The following is a 14,466-nucleotide window of genomic DNA, read 5'->3' as shown; positions in this document are numbered from 1 at the left end:
TGCTGAGTGCCAAAGCTGGGTCAGGATAGCAAAGGTTTGTACTTTGGGGATTTTTGGGATGCAAACTCAGCCTTGCATTTGCTTCCTGCTGCTGGAGCTTCAAGAACACATCCTGCCCTTCCAGCAGCTCCTGGCCTTTCTCCTGTCTGAGGCCAAACTGAGCTTGGATTTGTAGGTGGGGATGTTTCACCTGCTCTCCAGATTTGCTGGCACTGAAAACACTTGTTCTGTCCAGCTTCCTTCTGGTAATTCTGACTCAGGCTTCCAGGAATGGAGGGTGGGTTTTTTTCTTTCTTCTTCTTTTTATTTTTCTTAAATTTTATTTAAAAATAGGAGTGTTTATGCCTAAGAACTTCCCATGTTTCTCTGCTGCTGGTGGAGCCTGGGTCTGTCATTGGGCCTGGCGCTCTGCACAGGCTGCAAACTTGGAGTAGAGCTGCTCCTGGAGCTGCTGATGGCTTTGGATGCCACGAGCTGCTGGCCTGACCTTGCTCTCTGTCGGGAAATTCCAGGGTGAATTTGTTTGTGTGGGAGCAGAGAAGGATCTCCTCAGCCTGGAATATCTTAGGAGCTCTCTCTCCTTGTGGAGTGTCTTGGGAGTTCTCTCCTGGCAAGCTGCATGGTCCAGGGATCAGAGTGCCCAAGGATCTTTGTTGGTGCATGTCCATGTTTGCCCTTCCTCACCTGCACGCTCTGTGTTGCAGCTGTTCTCACCCAGCACACCATTCCCTGGTCTGAACAGCTCCAGTGACCACGTTCCTGCTGTCCCCAACACCCCACTCCTCATCAGCTACCAGGTGAGAGCCTCAGTGGGATGCTCCTGGTGACATCCCAGTGCTGGGGGAAGCATTTCTGACCTTTATCCCTTCAGAGGGAGTGAGACAGGAAGCTCAGACAGGCACAAGTCCCTGCCCTTCCCAGAAGTGTGTTACATTTCCCAGAGGGGAGCCTGCTCAGAGCTTTGGGCTCTGAGGACTTTGCTCTCTGCTGTGGGCACAGCTCTGGGTGTAAAGCTGGGCCAGGTGCCTGCTCAGGGCAGGTTGGGCAGGGTTCACATGACCCCACAGCCCATGCCAGGAGTGGTGCCAACAACTTTCCCCAGTTTGGTGAGAACCAGGCATTGGGGCAGCTTTTACAGCCCCTGGGGTGGGCTCCCACTGATCTTAGTCTGGGAATGAGATGGATTGGGATTTTGAGGGGGATTGTAGCTTTTGGGGATGGTTTCAGTGGCAGTTTGAGGCTGGGCACAGGCTGTCCTTAGTCTGGGAATGAGATGGATTGGGATTGTGAGGGGGATTGTAGCTTTTGGGGATGGTTTCAGTGGCAGTTTGAGGCTGGGCACAGCACAACTAATTTCTGTAGCTCAGCAAGAACATTAACATTGGGTCAATGCTGTTTTCTTCAGTCTCAGGCTCCTGCAGAGGAGGAAGATGAAGGTGAGGAGGAGGAAACAGAAGAGTTGGGGCAGACGGAGACGTATGCAGAATATATCCCTTCAAAGTGTGAGTGTTGCCTTGGGAAGCTCTGTTCACTCCATTGTGCACCAACCTAATTTAATTGTGTGTTTGCTGTGGCACCTCCCAGGCTTGTGGTTTTCTAGGGAGAGCTCCACAGTGCCCTGGGCTCTGGCTGGGTGATGAGCTCTGGGAGAAAAGACCTGGGCTGACCTGTGTTCTGTTGTCATTCAGCCAAGATTGGGAAGCACCATCCTGACCTGGTGGTTGAGACGAGCACCCTGTCCAGTGTCCCCCCGCCTGACATTACCTACAGCCTTTCCCTGCCCAACTCCGTGGCTGACAAAGGCTCCCTGTCTGCACTACAGCTGGAAGCCATCATCTATGCCTGCCAGGTACCTCCTGCACCTCAGCTGTCTCACACCTGAAGGAAAATGCCTCTTGCAGGGCCAGGTGTTCACGTGTGTTTTAAAATGACTGTAATTTGGGTGATGAAACTCCTTTGGCATTTTAAATGCCTCTTGAAGGATTATTTGAATCCTTCCAAAGGGGGCTTCTGTGTGGTCTGTTTCCCAAAGAGGCAAGAACCCTGGACTTTTCTTGCAGAGGGTTTTACATTTGGGGGGCCTTTTCCATGAATTGCCACTTGTGACCTTTCCTGCTGTTGTTTGGCTGAGCAGTGCACATGCATCTGTAGGATGTGTGAAAGGGTTAAGTGGTGCTCACATCAGAGCTCTCAGCAAAGGCAAATCTTTAATTTTAAGTTTAATTTTCAGTTCTGTTCTTGATTTTGCAGCAACATGAAGTTTTATTGCCCAACGGGCAGCGAGCTGGGTTTCTGATCGGGGACGGTGCTGGAGTCGGGAAGGGCAGGACTGTTGCAGGCATCATCTTTGAAAATTATCTTAAAGGGAGGAAAAAAGCTCTGTGGTGAGTTGTTGGTTTTTTTTTTTTTCCTCTTTTCCCGTAAGACCTTGGAGTAAGTTTGGATCTGGAAGTAAGGAATTCTTTAGTGCTGATGTTGGCTTTAGAGTTGAGTCATGCTGTGGCCTTGGGTAAGTCCTTTCCACCTCTTAGTGCCTGACTGCTGCCTGTGAAATGGGAATATTCCCCCTGCAGCAGGGATGGGGAATGAGTCACTGTGAAATAACAGGTTTTGTGCTCCTTGGGGTGAGGTGTCAAGCCTGGCCCTGCTCTCCCTGCAGTTGTGGAGGGTTGTTCCTGGGTTTCCTGGGTGCAGAGCCAGGAATAAGGGGCTTTGCTGCAGATCACAGCCTGTGCTGAGGGGCACATGGGCTGCCAGGTCTCACTCTGGGGGCTGTGGGCAGTGGCAGATGTGAAAACTCTGCACAGCTCCTCGTGCTTTAATCAGAGCTGTTAATCACCCTGTGTCCTGACTCCCTGGGGACATCCCCAGCCCCAGCTGCTGGGGAGATAAGCAGCCCCAGGAGGAGATAACCACCCCACATCTCCTTCACAGGTTCAGCGTCTCCAATGATCTCAAGTACGATGCTGAGAGAGACCTGAAGGACATCGAGGCCTCCCACATTCCTGTGCATGCTCTGAACAAGGTAGGAGAGGAGCTGCACTGCTGCTCTGGGAATCAGCAGCAGCAGCTGCAGGCTCTGGCTGAGCACGTGGAGCAGGACGAGGCTCAGGCAGCAGCAGAGCTTCTGTTCCCTCCTCCCAGCCAGCTCTTCCCAGTTATTTTTATTGTGGAGCTGCACAGGGAGCACAGAGCTGTTCCCTGCAGGGAGTGGGAAGTGACTGCAGGCAGGTGCAGCAGCAGAACTGGAACCTTCTTCACCATTCCTAAGAAATCCTGTGGAGGGAACAGCTCTGTGAGATGTGCTCTGCTCTCCTGGGCCAGCCTTTCCCAGTGCTGATCCATGGAATCACTTCTCAGAGCTGTAGGGAGAACAGAGATGCCTGGACTGGTGTCTGTTGTGGCCTGTGGTCGAGTCTCTGTCCAGTGTCTTCCAGTTCACTTAAATCCTCTCCTCTGGTTTTAATGGTATTGAACAACCAGCTCTTACAAAGAAACCACAGGTGTTTGACACCTCTCAATGTGCTCCACTAAGAGAGTGAAAGGGATTTTGTGTTCAACCCCAAAAGACTTCAAATGGAACTTTCTTCAGCTTGGACCAAGCCTTTCCCCCTTGTACTTCATTACATGTGGGACCCATGGCAGTGATACAGGCAACAATCTCACCTGGTCAAAGAGAAAATGGTTTCCTAGAAGGAATTAAAACAGACAGGAAGGGTCAAAGACTCTAAACTGTTGCTTAAAAAAAGGAAGCACTTTTTTTTTCCGCCAGAAAATCTCTGTCCTCGCACGGTCCCCACGGTTCACTGCAGGCTTCCAGATGTGCTGACACATTGGCTGGGGCACTTCTCCAGGCATTTACAGTCCCTGTCATCACAATATTTCAGTGCCAAACACAAATGCTGAAGACATCAGCTACCAACAGCTTTTTGCCTGTTCTGAGCTTAGGCTGGGATTTGTTCTCAGAGCGGGAATGTGCACAGCATGGAATGTGGGCAGGGATGGGTGTGACATTCTGAGGACAACAGTCACAGTGTGTGTGTGTGCTCCTGCTCCTCTTCCTGCAGATTAAATATGGTGACACAGCTACCTCAGAAGGAGTCCTCTTTGCCACCTACTCGGCGCTGATCGGTGAAAGCCAGGCCGGGGGACAGCACAGGACGCGCTTAAAACAGATTTTGGAGTGGTGCAGGGAAAACTTTGAGGGAGTTGTATCCTTAAAAAAGAAAACCCCAAAAAACAAGAGACAAAAACTGGAGAGAGTGAGAGAGAGGAACTGCTGCTTTTAATTGTGCTTCAGCAGGGAACAAAGAGCCCGGGGCTGTGTGAAATCACAGGGAGCAGCCCAGTGCCTTCAGGAGACAGGAATCCCCCACACTCACTTCTCCTCCTCCTCCTCCTCCAGGATGTAGTTAAGAGGAGGAGGGGAAGAAGCAGCTGGGATTAACCTTTTCAGCATTCCTTTCCCTCAGTATTACAAGACACACCTTGGAGGTGAAGGGAGAGGGAGGGGTGGATGACTTTGGATCTGAAGAGCACAGGGCTGGGCAAACCCAGCAGATTCCACGTGTGGGCCATGAGTCAGTCCTGTTGATACTGGGACAGGTTGTTCAGTTGCCTGGAGGAGACTAGGTTCTATTTTCTGTCTGCTCCCATCCTCTGGATGAAAATAGATCCTTTTTCCTTAACTGCCACTCCCCTCCAGATTGTGTTTGATGAATGCCACAAAGCCAAAAACGCCAGCTCTACCAAAATGGGCAAAGCAGTGCTGGACCTGCAGAACAAGCTGCCTCGAGCAAGGGTTGTCTATGCCAGTGCCACAGGTGAGCTGCTCTGCCCACAGGGTGGGTGTGAGAGTGGCAGAGGTCCCCCTCTGTCCTGAGGGGGCACCCTGAGGTGTGAGTGTGTGTGAGATCCTGTAAGGAGAAGCCAGTGGTGCTGCGGGGCTAGAGAGGAACTCAGCATGCTGAGATGTGCCCCAAGCCCCATCACTGATGTCACTTGTGACATTTTGGTGGGTCAGATTAATTTCTCTCCAGTTTAACTTGTTCCTGGCCAGCTGTTCCAGCTGCTTTGTGATGCTTACCCACGGAATGTAGGGAGGGCGATGTTCAGAAAGTTCTCCAAAGGCACAATGGCAAATGACAACCTCTTCAGAGGTCTCTTCACTTGAGTCACAGCTATTCCCAAGTGTTGTGCGTTTGCTGACATTGATTTCTGTCCCAACAGGTGCCTCAGAGCCAAAAAACATGATTTACATGAGCCGCCTGGGGATCTGGGGGGAGGGAACCCCGTTCCGAGCCTTCGATGAGTTCCTGCACGCCATTGAGAAGAGGTGAGTCCTGCCCAGTGCCTTGTGTGGGACGGGGTGCAGTGCCCAAGGATGGGGTGGGCAGCATCCCACAGAGCTGGGGTGGGGCTGCTTCTGGAGAAGAACCTGCCCTGTGCTGCCCCTGAGCAGAGGGAAGGTCCCACAGCTGGGACTCAGAGCTGAGCATCACAACTGGGGTTCCACAGCTGGGGTTCAAAACTGGGGTTCCACACTTGGGGTTCACAACTGGGGTTCCAAAGCTGAGGATCACAACTGGGGTTCCAAAGCTGGACCCAGAGCTGGGGTTCAGAGCTGAGGTTCACAACTGGGGTTCCACAGCTGGCGTTCAAAACTGGGGCTCCACAGCTGGGGTTCTGATGCTGTTGAGTCAGGGATGGAATGAAGGACTCCAGTCTTCAGAAGGTGAATCAGAAGGCAATTTAATAAAGGTAGGGGGTCTTTTATAATGTGACTCATTAAGGTGAGGCTTGATTGGTCTCAAGAACCTCTCACACTATTGGTGAACTATTAATAGCACACTCTGGAGAACCATATCTATAAACAACAGTTACAGAAAGAGAGATAATAATTGTTTTAATTCTTTTCTCTCAGTTTCCCAGGCTTGGCCTGGGAGAAATTATCTCTGTTCTTTCTTTGACTGAACTGAGAATATCCACAGGTTCCAAAGCTGGACCCACAGCTGGGGCTCAGAGCAGGGGCTCCGAGGTGGGTCCCACAACTGTTGTCCTCTCCCAGGGGAGTCGGCGCGATGGAGATCGTGGCCATGGACATGAAGGTCAGTGGGATGTACATTGCTCGGCAGCTCAGCTTCACTGGGGTGACCTTCAGGATTGAGGAGATCCCTCTGGATGAGAAGTACAAGGCTGTCTACGACAAGGCAGCCAAGCTGGTGAGCTGGGCCCCTTGGAGTGGGAGGCTGGGGTCTCACCATGCTTTGGGCACAGCCACCAGTGTGTGGGAGGCTGTGAGGCCCCTAAATGTGGCCATGACCTCAAAGGTGTGGTGGTGTTGAGAGTCTTCAGGACGAGGGAAGAGATGAGAATCTTGACTCTATGTTTCAGAAGGTTGATTTATTATTTTATGATATTATATTACATTAAAAATGCTGTATTGTGGAATTTTTCCTCACTCGGGGTCACCAATTGTGCTGGTGTTCACAGGGGTCCCAAGATGAGGGAAGAGATGGGAATCTTGACTCCATGTTTCAGAAGGCTGATTTATTATTTTATGATATATATTATATTAAAAGAAAATGCTATATTAAAACTATACTAAAAGAATAGAAGAAAGGATTTCATCAGAAGGCTTGAAAGGAAAGGGATGGAATGATAGCAAAAGCTGGTGGCTCTCAGAGAGTCAGAGCCAGCTGGGCTGTGATTGGCCATTAATTAGAAACAACCACATGAGACCAATCCCAGATGCACCTGTTGCGTTGCACAGCAGCAGATAACCATTGCTTACATTTTGTTTCTGAGGCCTCTCAGCTTCTCAGGAGAAAAATCCTAGCAAAGAGGTTTTTCAGAAAATGTCATGGCTACACTGTACTAAAACTATACTAAAGAAAGAGAAAGGAGACATCAGAAGGCTAGAAAAGAATGATAATAAAATCTTGTGGCTGACCAGAGAGTCTGACACAGCTGGACCGTGATTGGTCATCAAGTAAAAACAATCTACATGGAACTAATCAAAGATGCACCTGTTGGTAAACCATCTCTAGACCACACTCTACAGCCATCAGATAATTATTGTTTACGTTTCTTTTCTGAGGCTTCTCAGCCTCTCAGGAGAAAAATCCTAGCAAAAAGGTTTTCATAAAATATGTCAGTGACACAAACATAGGAAGGAAAAGAGGTACACATTGCTCAGCTGATATAATGAAAGAACTTAGACTTTTTTGCCTCTATTTGGAAGTTCCACATTTGCAAACCAGAGCTGCATCGTGCTGATGGAGAGGATGCCCAGTGTTGATTCTAAATCAGATCATCAAACCTTCAGCCTGTTCTGATCACCTCCTGAGGGGATGACCAGTGTTGATTCTCAATCAGATCATCAAACCTTCAGCCTGTTCTGATCACGTCCTGCACGACAGGAACGACAATGGGAGTTACATTAACTCATTCTCCTTGGTGTTACCTGCAGTGGGCAGAGGCCTTGATGGTGTTCCAGCAGGCAGCTGACTGCATCGGCCTGGAGTCTCGCAAGTCTCTGTGGGGTCAGTTCTGGTCGGCTCACCAGCGCTTCTTCAAGTACCTGTGCATCGCCGCCAAGGTGCGGCGCCTCGTGGAGCTGGCCCGGGAGGAGCTGGCCAGGGACAAGGTATGGGAGCCTCACCTGGGGGTTGTGTTTGTGAGGGTCCCCAGGAGGAGGTGAGAGATGAGTGAATCTGACCCATGTTCTTAGAAGGCTAATATTTTATTTTATTTTATTTTATTTTATTTTATTTTATTTTATTTTATTTTATTTTATTTTATTTTATTTTATTTTATTTTATTTTATTTTATTTTATTTTATTTTATTTTATTTTATTCTATTCTATTCTATTCTATTCTATTTTATTTTATTTATGACATGACATGACATATCACATTGTATATAATATACCCCTCACCTGGGGGTTGTGTTTGTGAGGGTCCCCAAGAGGAGGTGAGAGATGAGTGAATCTGACCCATGTTCTTAGAAGGCTAATCTTTTCTTTTCTTTTCTTTTCTTTTCTTTTCTTTTCTTTTCTTTTCTTTTCTTTTCTTTTCTTTTCTTTTCTTTTCTTTTCTTTTCTTTTCTTTTCTTTTCTTTTCTTTTCTTTTCTTTTCTTTTCTTTTCTTTTCTTTTCTTTTCTTTTCTTTTCTTTTTTCTTTTCTTTTCTTTTTTCTTTTCTTTTCTTTATGACATGACATATCATGTTATATATCACATCATATCACATTCTATCATATCATATATCATATTATATCATATCATAATCACATCATATCAAATTATATCACATCATATTACATCACATCATATAATATTGCCTCAAGTACAGCTCTGTCCTTTCCCCTGTCTGGTCGCACCTTAGAGATTTTAGGCAGAAACTTCCTCGCACAGTCAGTGAGGTTCTGTGCTCAGAGTCCCCCTGTGTGGGGTCAGCACAGGGGGGAGCTGATGCTGGAAGATTTGAGAGATGATTCTTCCTCAGGAGCCCTGCTACAGGCCCAGCACGGACCTACCTGGAACAGGGGCCAAGGGGAGATAGCTGGGCCTGGGCAATGCCACTCTGTGGCAGTGCAGCTGCCCTGGCACCTGACTGTGCCACCCCTCACGTCCCCCATCACTCGTGTCCCCACAGTGCATTGTCATCGGCCTGCAGTCCACGGGGGAGGCTCGCACCAGGGAGGTCCTGGACGAGAACGATGGGCACCTCAACTGCTTTGTCTCTGCTGCAGAGTGAGTTAAAAATCCCTGCTTTCCTCTGTGGGGTGTGTGGGGGGAAAGCTCTGCCCTGGGGCACAGAGCACTGGCAGGTCTTCAAATGCAGTTTGGTGTCACCTCCCCCTGTACCACGGAGGGGACACTCAGGTGGGTCCTTGAGGCACTGGATCCTCAGTGGGACTGTGTGAGCTGCATCCTGGATTTTGAAGTCTCCCATGGACTTAGAGGAAGAGCCTGATCCTACTCTCTGCACACATAAGAGAATTGTCAGAAAGAGAGGCAGAATTGTAGCTCAGAGGTAGTTTGTGTGGATCTGGCTGTGAAAAATGAGGCTGTTGACACAGAAGAAATGAGCAAGAGAATTTACTGTGATGGCTGGGATGATGATGTGAGATGGTGTCAGTGGAGTGGTCTGAGGAGTTTAAATCCACCAGTGTTGGCTTTTAGCTCATGTATAAATCAGCACCAGTGTCCTGGCTGTGTGGCCATTGTTCCCAGCTAACCGAGAGCTGCCTGTGCCCGAGTGAGCCTGCAGCAGCACTTGTGCTGCCCTCTGAGCAGAGAGTAAGGCTCCTGCTCCCCCTCCTTCCTGCAGCTTCCAAAACCCCAACCCATCCCTGAATGCAGCTGCTCCTGCATGACAGGGGACAAAAATCTGGCATTGGGTTGGGTTTCTGCTGTTCTGCAGAGCTGTTTTCTTCCAAGTGACTTCTGCTGCAGGTGGGAGCAGTGGGACATGCCCAGAGCAGCCTGAGGCTGGGTTAGGCTGAGCTTTCCTCCCTTGCTGAGGGGGCTTTGGGTTGGTCTGTGTCACTCCTCTGCCTCCAGCCCATTTCTGAAAGCCAAGTACACTTTGGTGACAGTGCACAGGGCAGGTCTGGCAGCTCCTTGGGTGATTTGGCCCCTTGGATTGGTTTCCACGTCACAGAACTCCTGTCTAGGGGACAGCGTGGTCCCTGGCTGAGTGGTGCTGGAGGAGGGGTCTGTCAGGGGTCTGTCTGTCTGTCCCACTCTGTGTGAATTGCTGCCCACTCCCAGAGGCAGCAGCTCTGTGTTCCACAGTCCTGGCCAGATCACCAAGTGTCTCCTGGCATCTGCTCAGCTTCCAAATGTGTGTTCTGGTGTTCCAGCACTTCAGGGGATTTCTGGAGGGGAGTGTGCTGGGAAGGAGCAGTTTGAAGATGCTGAGAAATGGGGTTAAAAATAAACATGGTCCTGTGGTGGGTGGATTCCAGCCCAGGGCTGTTTCCAGAGAGATGGGGAGGGGAGTGTGGGAAATGAGTGGAATTTCAGAGCTGGGAGGCTCCAGAGTCAGTGGTCATTGGGTCACCCAGCACACAGGACAGGGGTCATTGCTGGTGTCACATAACTGCAGACACAGAGCTCTGTCCCTCTGGGGAGCAGTGTGGTCACTGTCCCCTTCAGCCCCTCACGCCAAGGGTCCTGGAGCTCCCTCCCCAGTTCCTAAGTCTCTCTTTTCTCACCCAGGGGAGTTGTTGTCATGTCCATCCTCTCACCTGGTGCTTGCTATGTTTGGTTTGGAGGTTTTTTGGTTTGTTTTTTTTTTTTTCAAGCAGAACTCAATCAGCACCACCCCATTGCCCTGGGGGTTCATCCACACAGTCAGCATTTAAACATTTGGTCTTTGATTTGCAGAACAGCCCACAGAAACCTTTGATTTTCACCTTTTCTGACTTTTCTTCCATTCACTTGGAGCCACTACAGATCCATGTTCTGTCCCTTGGTTTTGTGGGAAGCAGTCCCACAGCCAGGGAGTTGGAGGACTGAGGTGGAACATATTTATTGGATGGCCTGACAGTGGTCTGTGCTCTCAGGGCATGGAGACGGACTGGGACACTGGAGTTCCTGTATTTTTGGTGTAACAGTTTCCCAGTGTAGTGTTTCCCAGTTAAAACTCCTTCTTGGTTGTTACATAAACAACCTGCAGGTCCAAGAGCCACCTTGTACCAAGGGCTGGCTGAGGCCAAGCTGGTGGCCATGGATGGGGTGGATTGACCTCTCTTCCATGGAACATGGGGCTATCCCAAACACACATTGCTATGTGATGACCAGCACGTGTTGCTGGCAGCTGGAATAAATTTTGCATCTTACTTTCAGAGGCGTCTTTCTATCACTAATTCAGAAGCACTTTCCTTCAAACAAAAGAAAGAGAGAAAAAGGAACTGGCATTAAAAGAAAACGTAAGATCTCCCTCACTCCCAGCCCAGCCCCTGCCTCCTGCCCTGCTGCTGCCCCCCAGCCACTCAGCTTCTCTGCCTTTTGCCATGCTTTTTGCTGCTCTCCCTGGTTTTGATTTGCCCTCCTGCACATCTCCCAGTGCTCCCTCATCCAGAGGACAGCAGCTCTGGGTCTTCCTCCCTTCTCCTCCCTCTGCTTCACTGCCCTTGCCCTGATCCTTCCCCTCAACCCACGCTGGGGCAGATGGCACAAGGCCTGGCTGGTGTCTGAACTCCTCCTGCAGCAAGGGGGGTCCTCCACAACCCCTTTCTTAGAGCACAGAAGGTGTCCTGAGGGAAAAAAAAAAAATTCCCTGCTGAATTATTTGTTGTGGCTGCAGGTAAGAAGAGTTTGGGATGTGGAACAGGGGGAAGAGAGGGCAGCAGCACTGGCAAGTTGTGGAGCAGCCTGATCCATGAACCCTTCTTATGCAGAGGGGGCACATTGTGCTGTGCTTCGTGTCCCACAACACCAGTACCTACCTGTGTTCTGCACACTCCTCTGGAGGCAATGCCCTGGGATTCCTTCCCTGAGGAGCTGGCACTGCTTAGAGCCAGCCGTGTGTGCAGCCAACTTCAGCCCTGCTCAGGAGTGCCTTGTTCTTCCTTTCTCTCTCTTCCTTTGTCTCTCCTGCTCTCCCTCCCTCCCTAACTGCCACCCCCACCCCAGAGGCTGTGTCTTTCTGAGGTCCCATTGTCATTTGGGGCAAGCTCAGCTCTTTTGGGACTCCTCCTCCTGTCTCTGCACTGTCCCTGTCTGCCCTGTCCCAGAGGCTGTGTCTTTCTGAGGTCACACTGTCATTTGGGGCAAGCTCAGCTCTTTTGGGACTCCTCCTCCTCCTGTCTCTGCACTGTCCCTGTCTGCCCTGTCCCTGTGTCCTGCACTGGTGCCCTGCTGGTGCTGGGGCTGTGACACTGCTCCCTCTCTGCTGCAGGGCGTCCCAGGGGCCGCTGCCCCAAGGCTCTGCGGGGTCCCTGTGACCAAGGGGTTGTCATCAAGATCAGCGATGACAGCAGCACCGACTCGGACATGGGGCTGGACAGCGACCTCACCTCGTCCCCAGAGTCCCTGTTGGAGACAGATGATGTCATCTTCGTGGATCACACCTTCAGCGAGGACAGGGGTGAGCAGGGCAGTGACAGGGACAGCTGGGGAGGGGTGGAGCAGTTTGTTTGGGGGTCCCCAGGGTCCCCCTAAGCTGTGTGTTCACTGGTAGCAGCAGGCAGGCAAGGAGACACTCCCCACAGCTTCTGGGGGTGCTCATTAGATGAGGGTTTATTGGGGGTCCCACCCCCAGGAGCAGCATGGCTTCTGAGGGGGGAGAGGAGAAGGGGGAGAGAGGGAGAGCCTAGGGGAAAAAGGGGCCAAGAGAGACTCTGGGGTCTCCCCACACAGTTTAACAGGGAGATTCTTAACAGAGAGCTCAGGGTGGGCACAGAATAAGACTGGAGCCAGTGGGATTACAGATCCATGATACTTCAGGGGAGGATCACAGGCTTGGAATAAACCCTGCATTTTGGAGGGGTGAGACAAATGTAACACCACAGAGGGGAGCACTGTGTCCTGCAGAGACCCCTTCAGGCTTGGGTCAGCTTTGTGATCCTAGCTGGATTTTATCCTGGGGGTCACTCTTGTGGGGTGGATCCACGTTCACCCACTGTGATCAGCGAGTGTGACCGTGTTCACAGGGGTCTGAGGATGAGGGAAGAGACGAGAATGTTGACTCCATGTTTCAGAAGGCTTGATTTATTATTTTATGATATATATTACATTAAAACTATACTAAAAGAAAGGATTTCATCAGAAGGCTAGCTAAGAATAGGAAAGGAATGATAACAAAGGCTTGTGACTGACTGAGACAGTCTGAGCCAGCTGGGCTGTGATTGGCCATTAATTAGAAACAACCACGAGACCAATCCCAGATGCACCTGTTGCATTCCACAGCAGCAGATAATCATTGTTTACATTTTGTTCCTGAGGCCTCTCAGCTTCTCAGGAGAAAAAAATCCTACAGAAAGGATTTTTCATAAAATGTGTGTGACAAGCAAGCACAGGGAGGGATCTGCCCTGTGTGCTCCTTCCCCCAGCAGAAAGGGGAAGCCCAGAGGGAATTCACTCTGTGCTCAGCATTTTTTTGCAGGTCATAGTGCCTTTGTCCAGCAGCAGTGGCCCCAGAAACCCTCTGGGACAACTTTTTCCCCCTGTCTGATGTGCAGTTACCAGGGAACCCTAAAATTCCACCTTTTTTCCCATTGTAGGTGGTTTCCACATGCTGCCTTCCCAGAAAGAGCTGCATGGCCTGAGAGAGCTGAAGGTCGAAAAGATGAAACAGGACCTCCTAGCAAAAGTGAAAGCACTGGGCAAAGAGCTACCTCTCAACACCTTGGATCAACTGATTGATTATTTTGGGGGCCCAGAGAACGTAGCTGAGGTACCTCCCACTGTCAGTGTGTTTTGGTGGCACTGGGTGACAAGGAAGGGGCCAGTGAAGAATCAGAGAATCATGGAATGGTTTGGGTGGGAAGGGACCTTAAAGATCATCTCATTCCACCCCTCTGCCCTGGGCAGGGACACCTTTCACTATCCCAGGTTGCCCCAAGCTCCATCCAGCCTGGCCTTGGGCACTTCCAGGGATAGGACAGCCACAGCTTCTCTGGGCATAGAGAAAAATTTCTTCTATTAAAAAAAAAAAGAAAGTTCTTGCTGGCAGAGTGTTTCCTCTCCCTGCTGGGAATTGCCTGGCTGGCCTTGCTGGGCTGTGTGGCTCCCCAGGCTGCAGCAGCCCCTGTCCTGTGTGCAGATGACAGGCAGGAAGGGACGGGTGGTTCGCAGGCCCGACGGCTCCGTCGTGTTCGAGTCGCGCGCCGAGCAAGGGCTCTCCATAGACCACGTCAACCTGAAGGAGAAGGAGCGTTTCATGCAGGGGGAAAAGGTGAGCTGGGCTCTGAAAACCTGCACAGGACTGAGGGTGTTGCTAGGGGGAGGGCAGGGAGGGTGTCTGTGTGTCCCTGTGCCCTGCCAGCAGCTCTCTGTGGGTTTCACCTGCTGGAAGGAGACAAAGCTTCCCAGGTCCCTTCAAGGGCTGGGGCTGCTGTAGTACCTGGGGCTGTTTCTTGAAGCTGTTTAACGTGTTTTCAGGAGCCTGACTCTGTTCTCACTCATCTCTCTGTAGCTCGTGGCGATAATCTCAGAGGCCTCCAGCTCAGGGATCTCCCTCCAAGCAGACAGACGGGTGAAGAACCAAAAGCGCCGGGTGCACATGACCCTGGAGCTGCCCTGGAGTGCAGACCGGGCCATCCAGCAGTTTGGTGAGGGCTGGGTGTCCCTGGGCACTGTCACCTCCCCTGGGTATAGGCCAGGCTGTGGGATGGGCCCTGGGAGGGTCAGGTGTGGTGGGAGCCCAAGGTGGATTTAGGGGATGTCTGTGTGGGAGGAGAACAGAGGCACAGTCACTGGTGCTGCTGGGATTATAGCCCTGAGCTCTGGCG

At 50.8% G+C, this 14,466-nt stretch overlaps 1 protein-coding gene across 1 annotated transcript in view; it reads left to right on the top strand.

Moving 5' to 3' along the window:
- The window catches only part of SBNO2 (strawberry notch homolog 2), a 51,254-nt gene that overhangs the window by 28,858 nt on the left and 7,930 nt on the right, over positions 1 to 14,466 (top strand). Inside the window, exons 6-21 of the mRNA XM_036399559.2 lie at positions 705 to 797; positions 1,406 to 1,502; positions 1,689 to 1,849; positions 2,251 to 2,384; positions 2,935 to 3,025; positions 4,068 to 4,211; positions 4,706 to 4,823; positions 5,230 to 5,335; positions 6,068 to 6,221; positions 7,472 to 7,648; positions 8,658 to 8,755; positions 10,859 to 10,941; positions 11,913 to 12,101; positions 13,237 to 13,409; positions 13,779 to 13,910; positions 14,151 to 14,286. Of these exons, the coding sequence (XP_036255452.1) occupies positions 705 to 797; positions 1,406 to 1,502; positions 1,689 to 1,849; positions 2,251 to 2,384; positions 2,935 to 3,025; positions 4,068 to 4,211; positions 4,706 to 4,823; positions 5,230 to 5,335; positions 6,068 to 6,221; positions 7,472 to 7,648; positions 8,658 to 8,755; positions 10,859 to 10,941; positions 11,913 to 12,101; positions 13,237 to 13,409; positions 13,779 to 13,910; positions 14,151 to 14,286 (2,086 nt within the window). The remainder of the gene's footprint in view (positions 1 to 704; positions 798 to 1,405; positions 1,503 to 1,688; positions 1,850 to 2,250; positions 2,385 to 2,934; positions 3,026 to 4,067; positions 4,212 to 4,705; positions 4,824 to 5,229; positions 5,336 to 6,067; positions 6,222 to 7,471; positions 7,649 to 8,657; positions 8,756 to 10,858; positions 10,942 to 11,912; positions 12,102 to 13,236; positions 13,410 to 13,778; positions 13,911 to 14,150; positions 14,287 to 14,466) is intronic.

Source organism: Molothrus ater, chromosome 26 (genome assembly GCF_012460135.2).
Source record: "Molothrus ater isolate BHLD 08-10-18 breed brown headed cowbird chromosome 26, BPBGC_Mater_1.1, whole genome shotgun sequence".
Classification (NCBI taxonomy): Eukaryota; Metazoa; Chordata; class Aves; order Passeriformes; family Icteridae; genus Molothrus; species Molothrus ater.
Note: the sequence above shows the minus strand (reverse complement) of the source record. Positions and strands in the feature narration are given on the sequence as shown.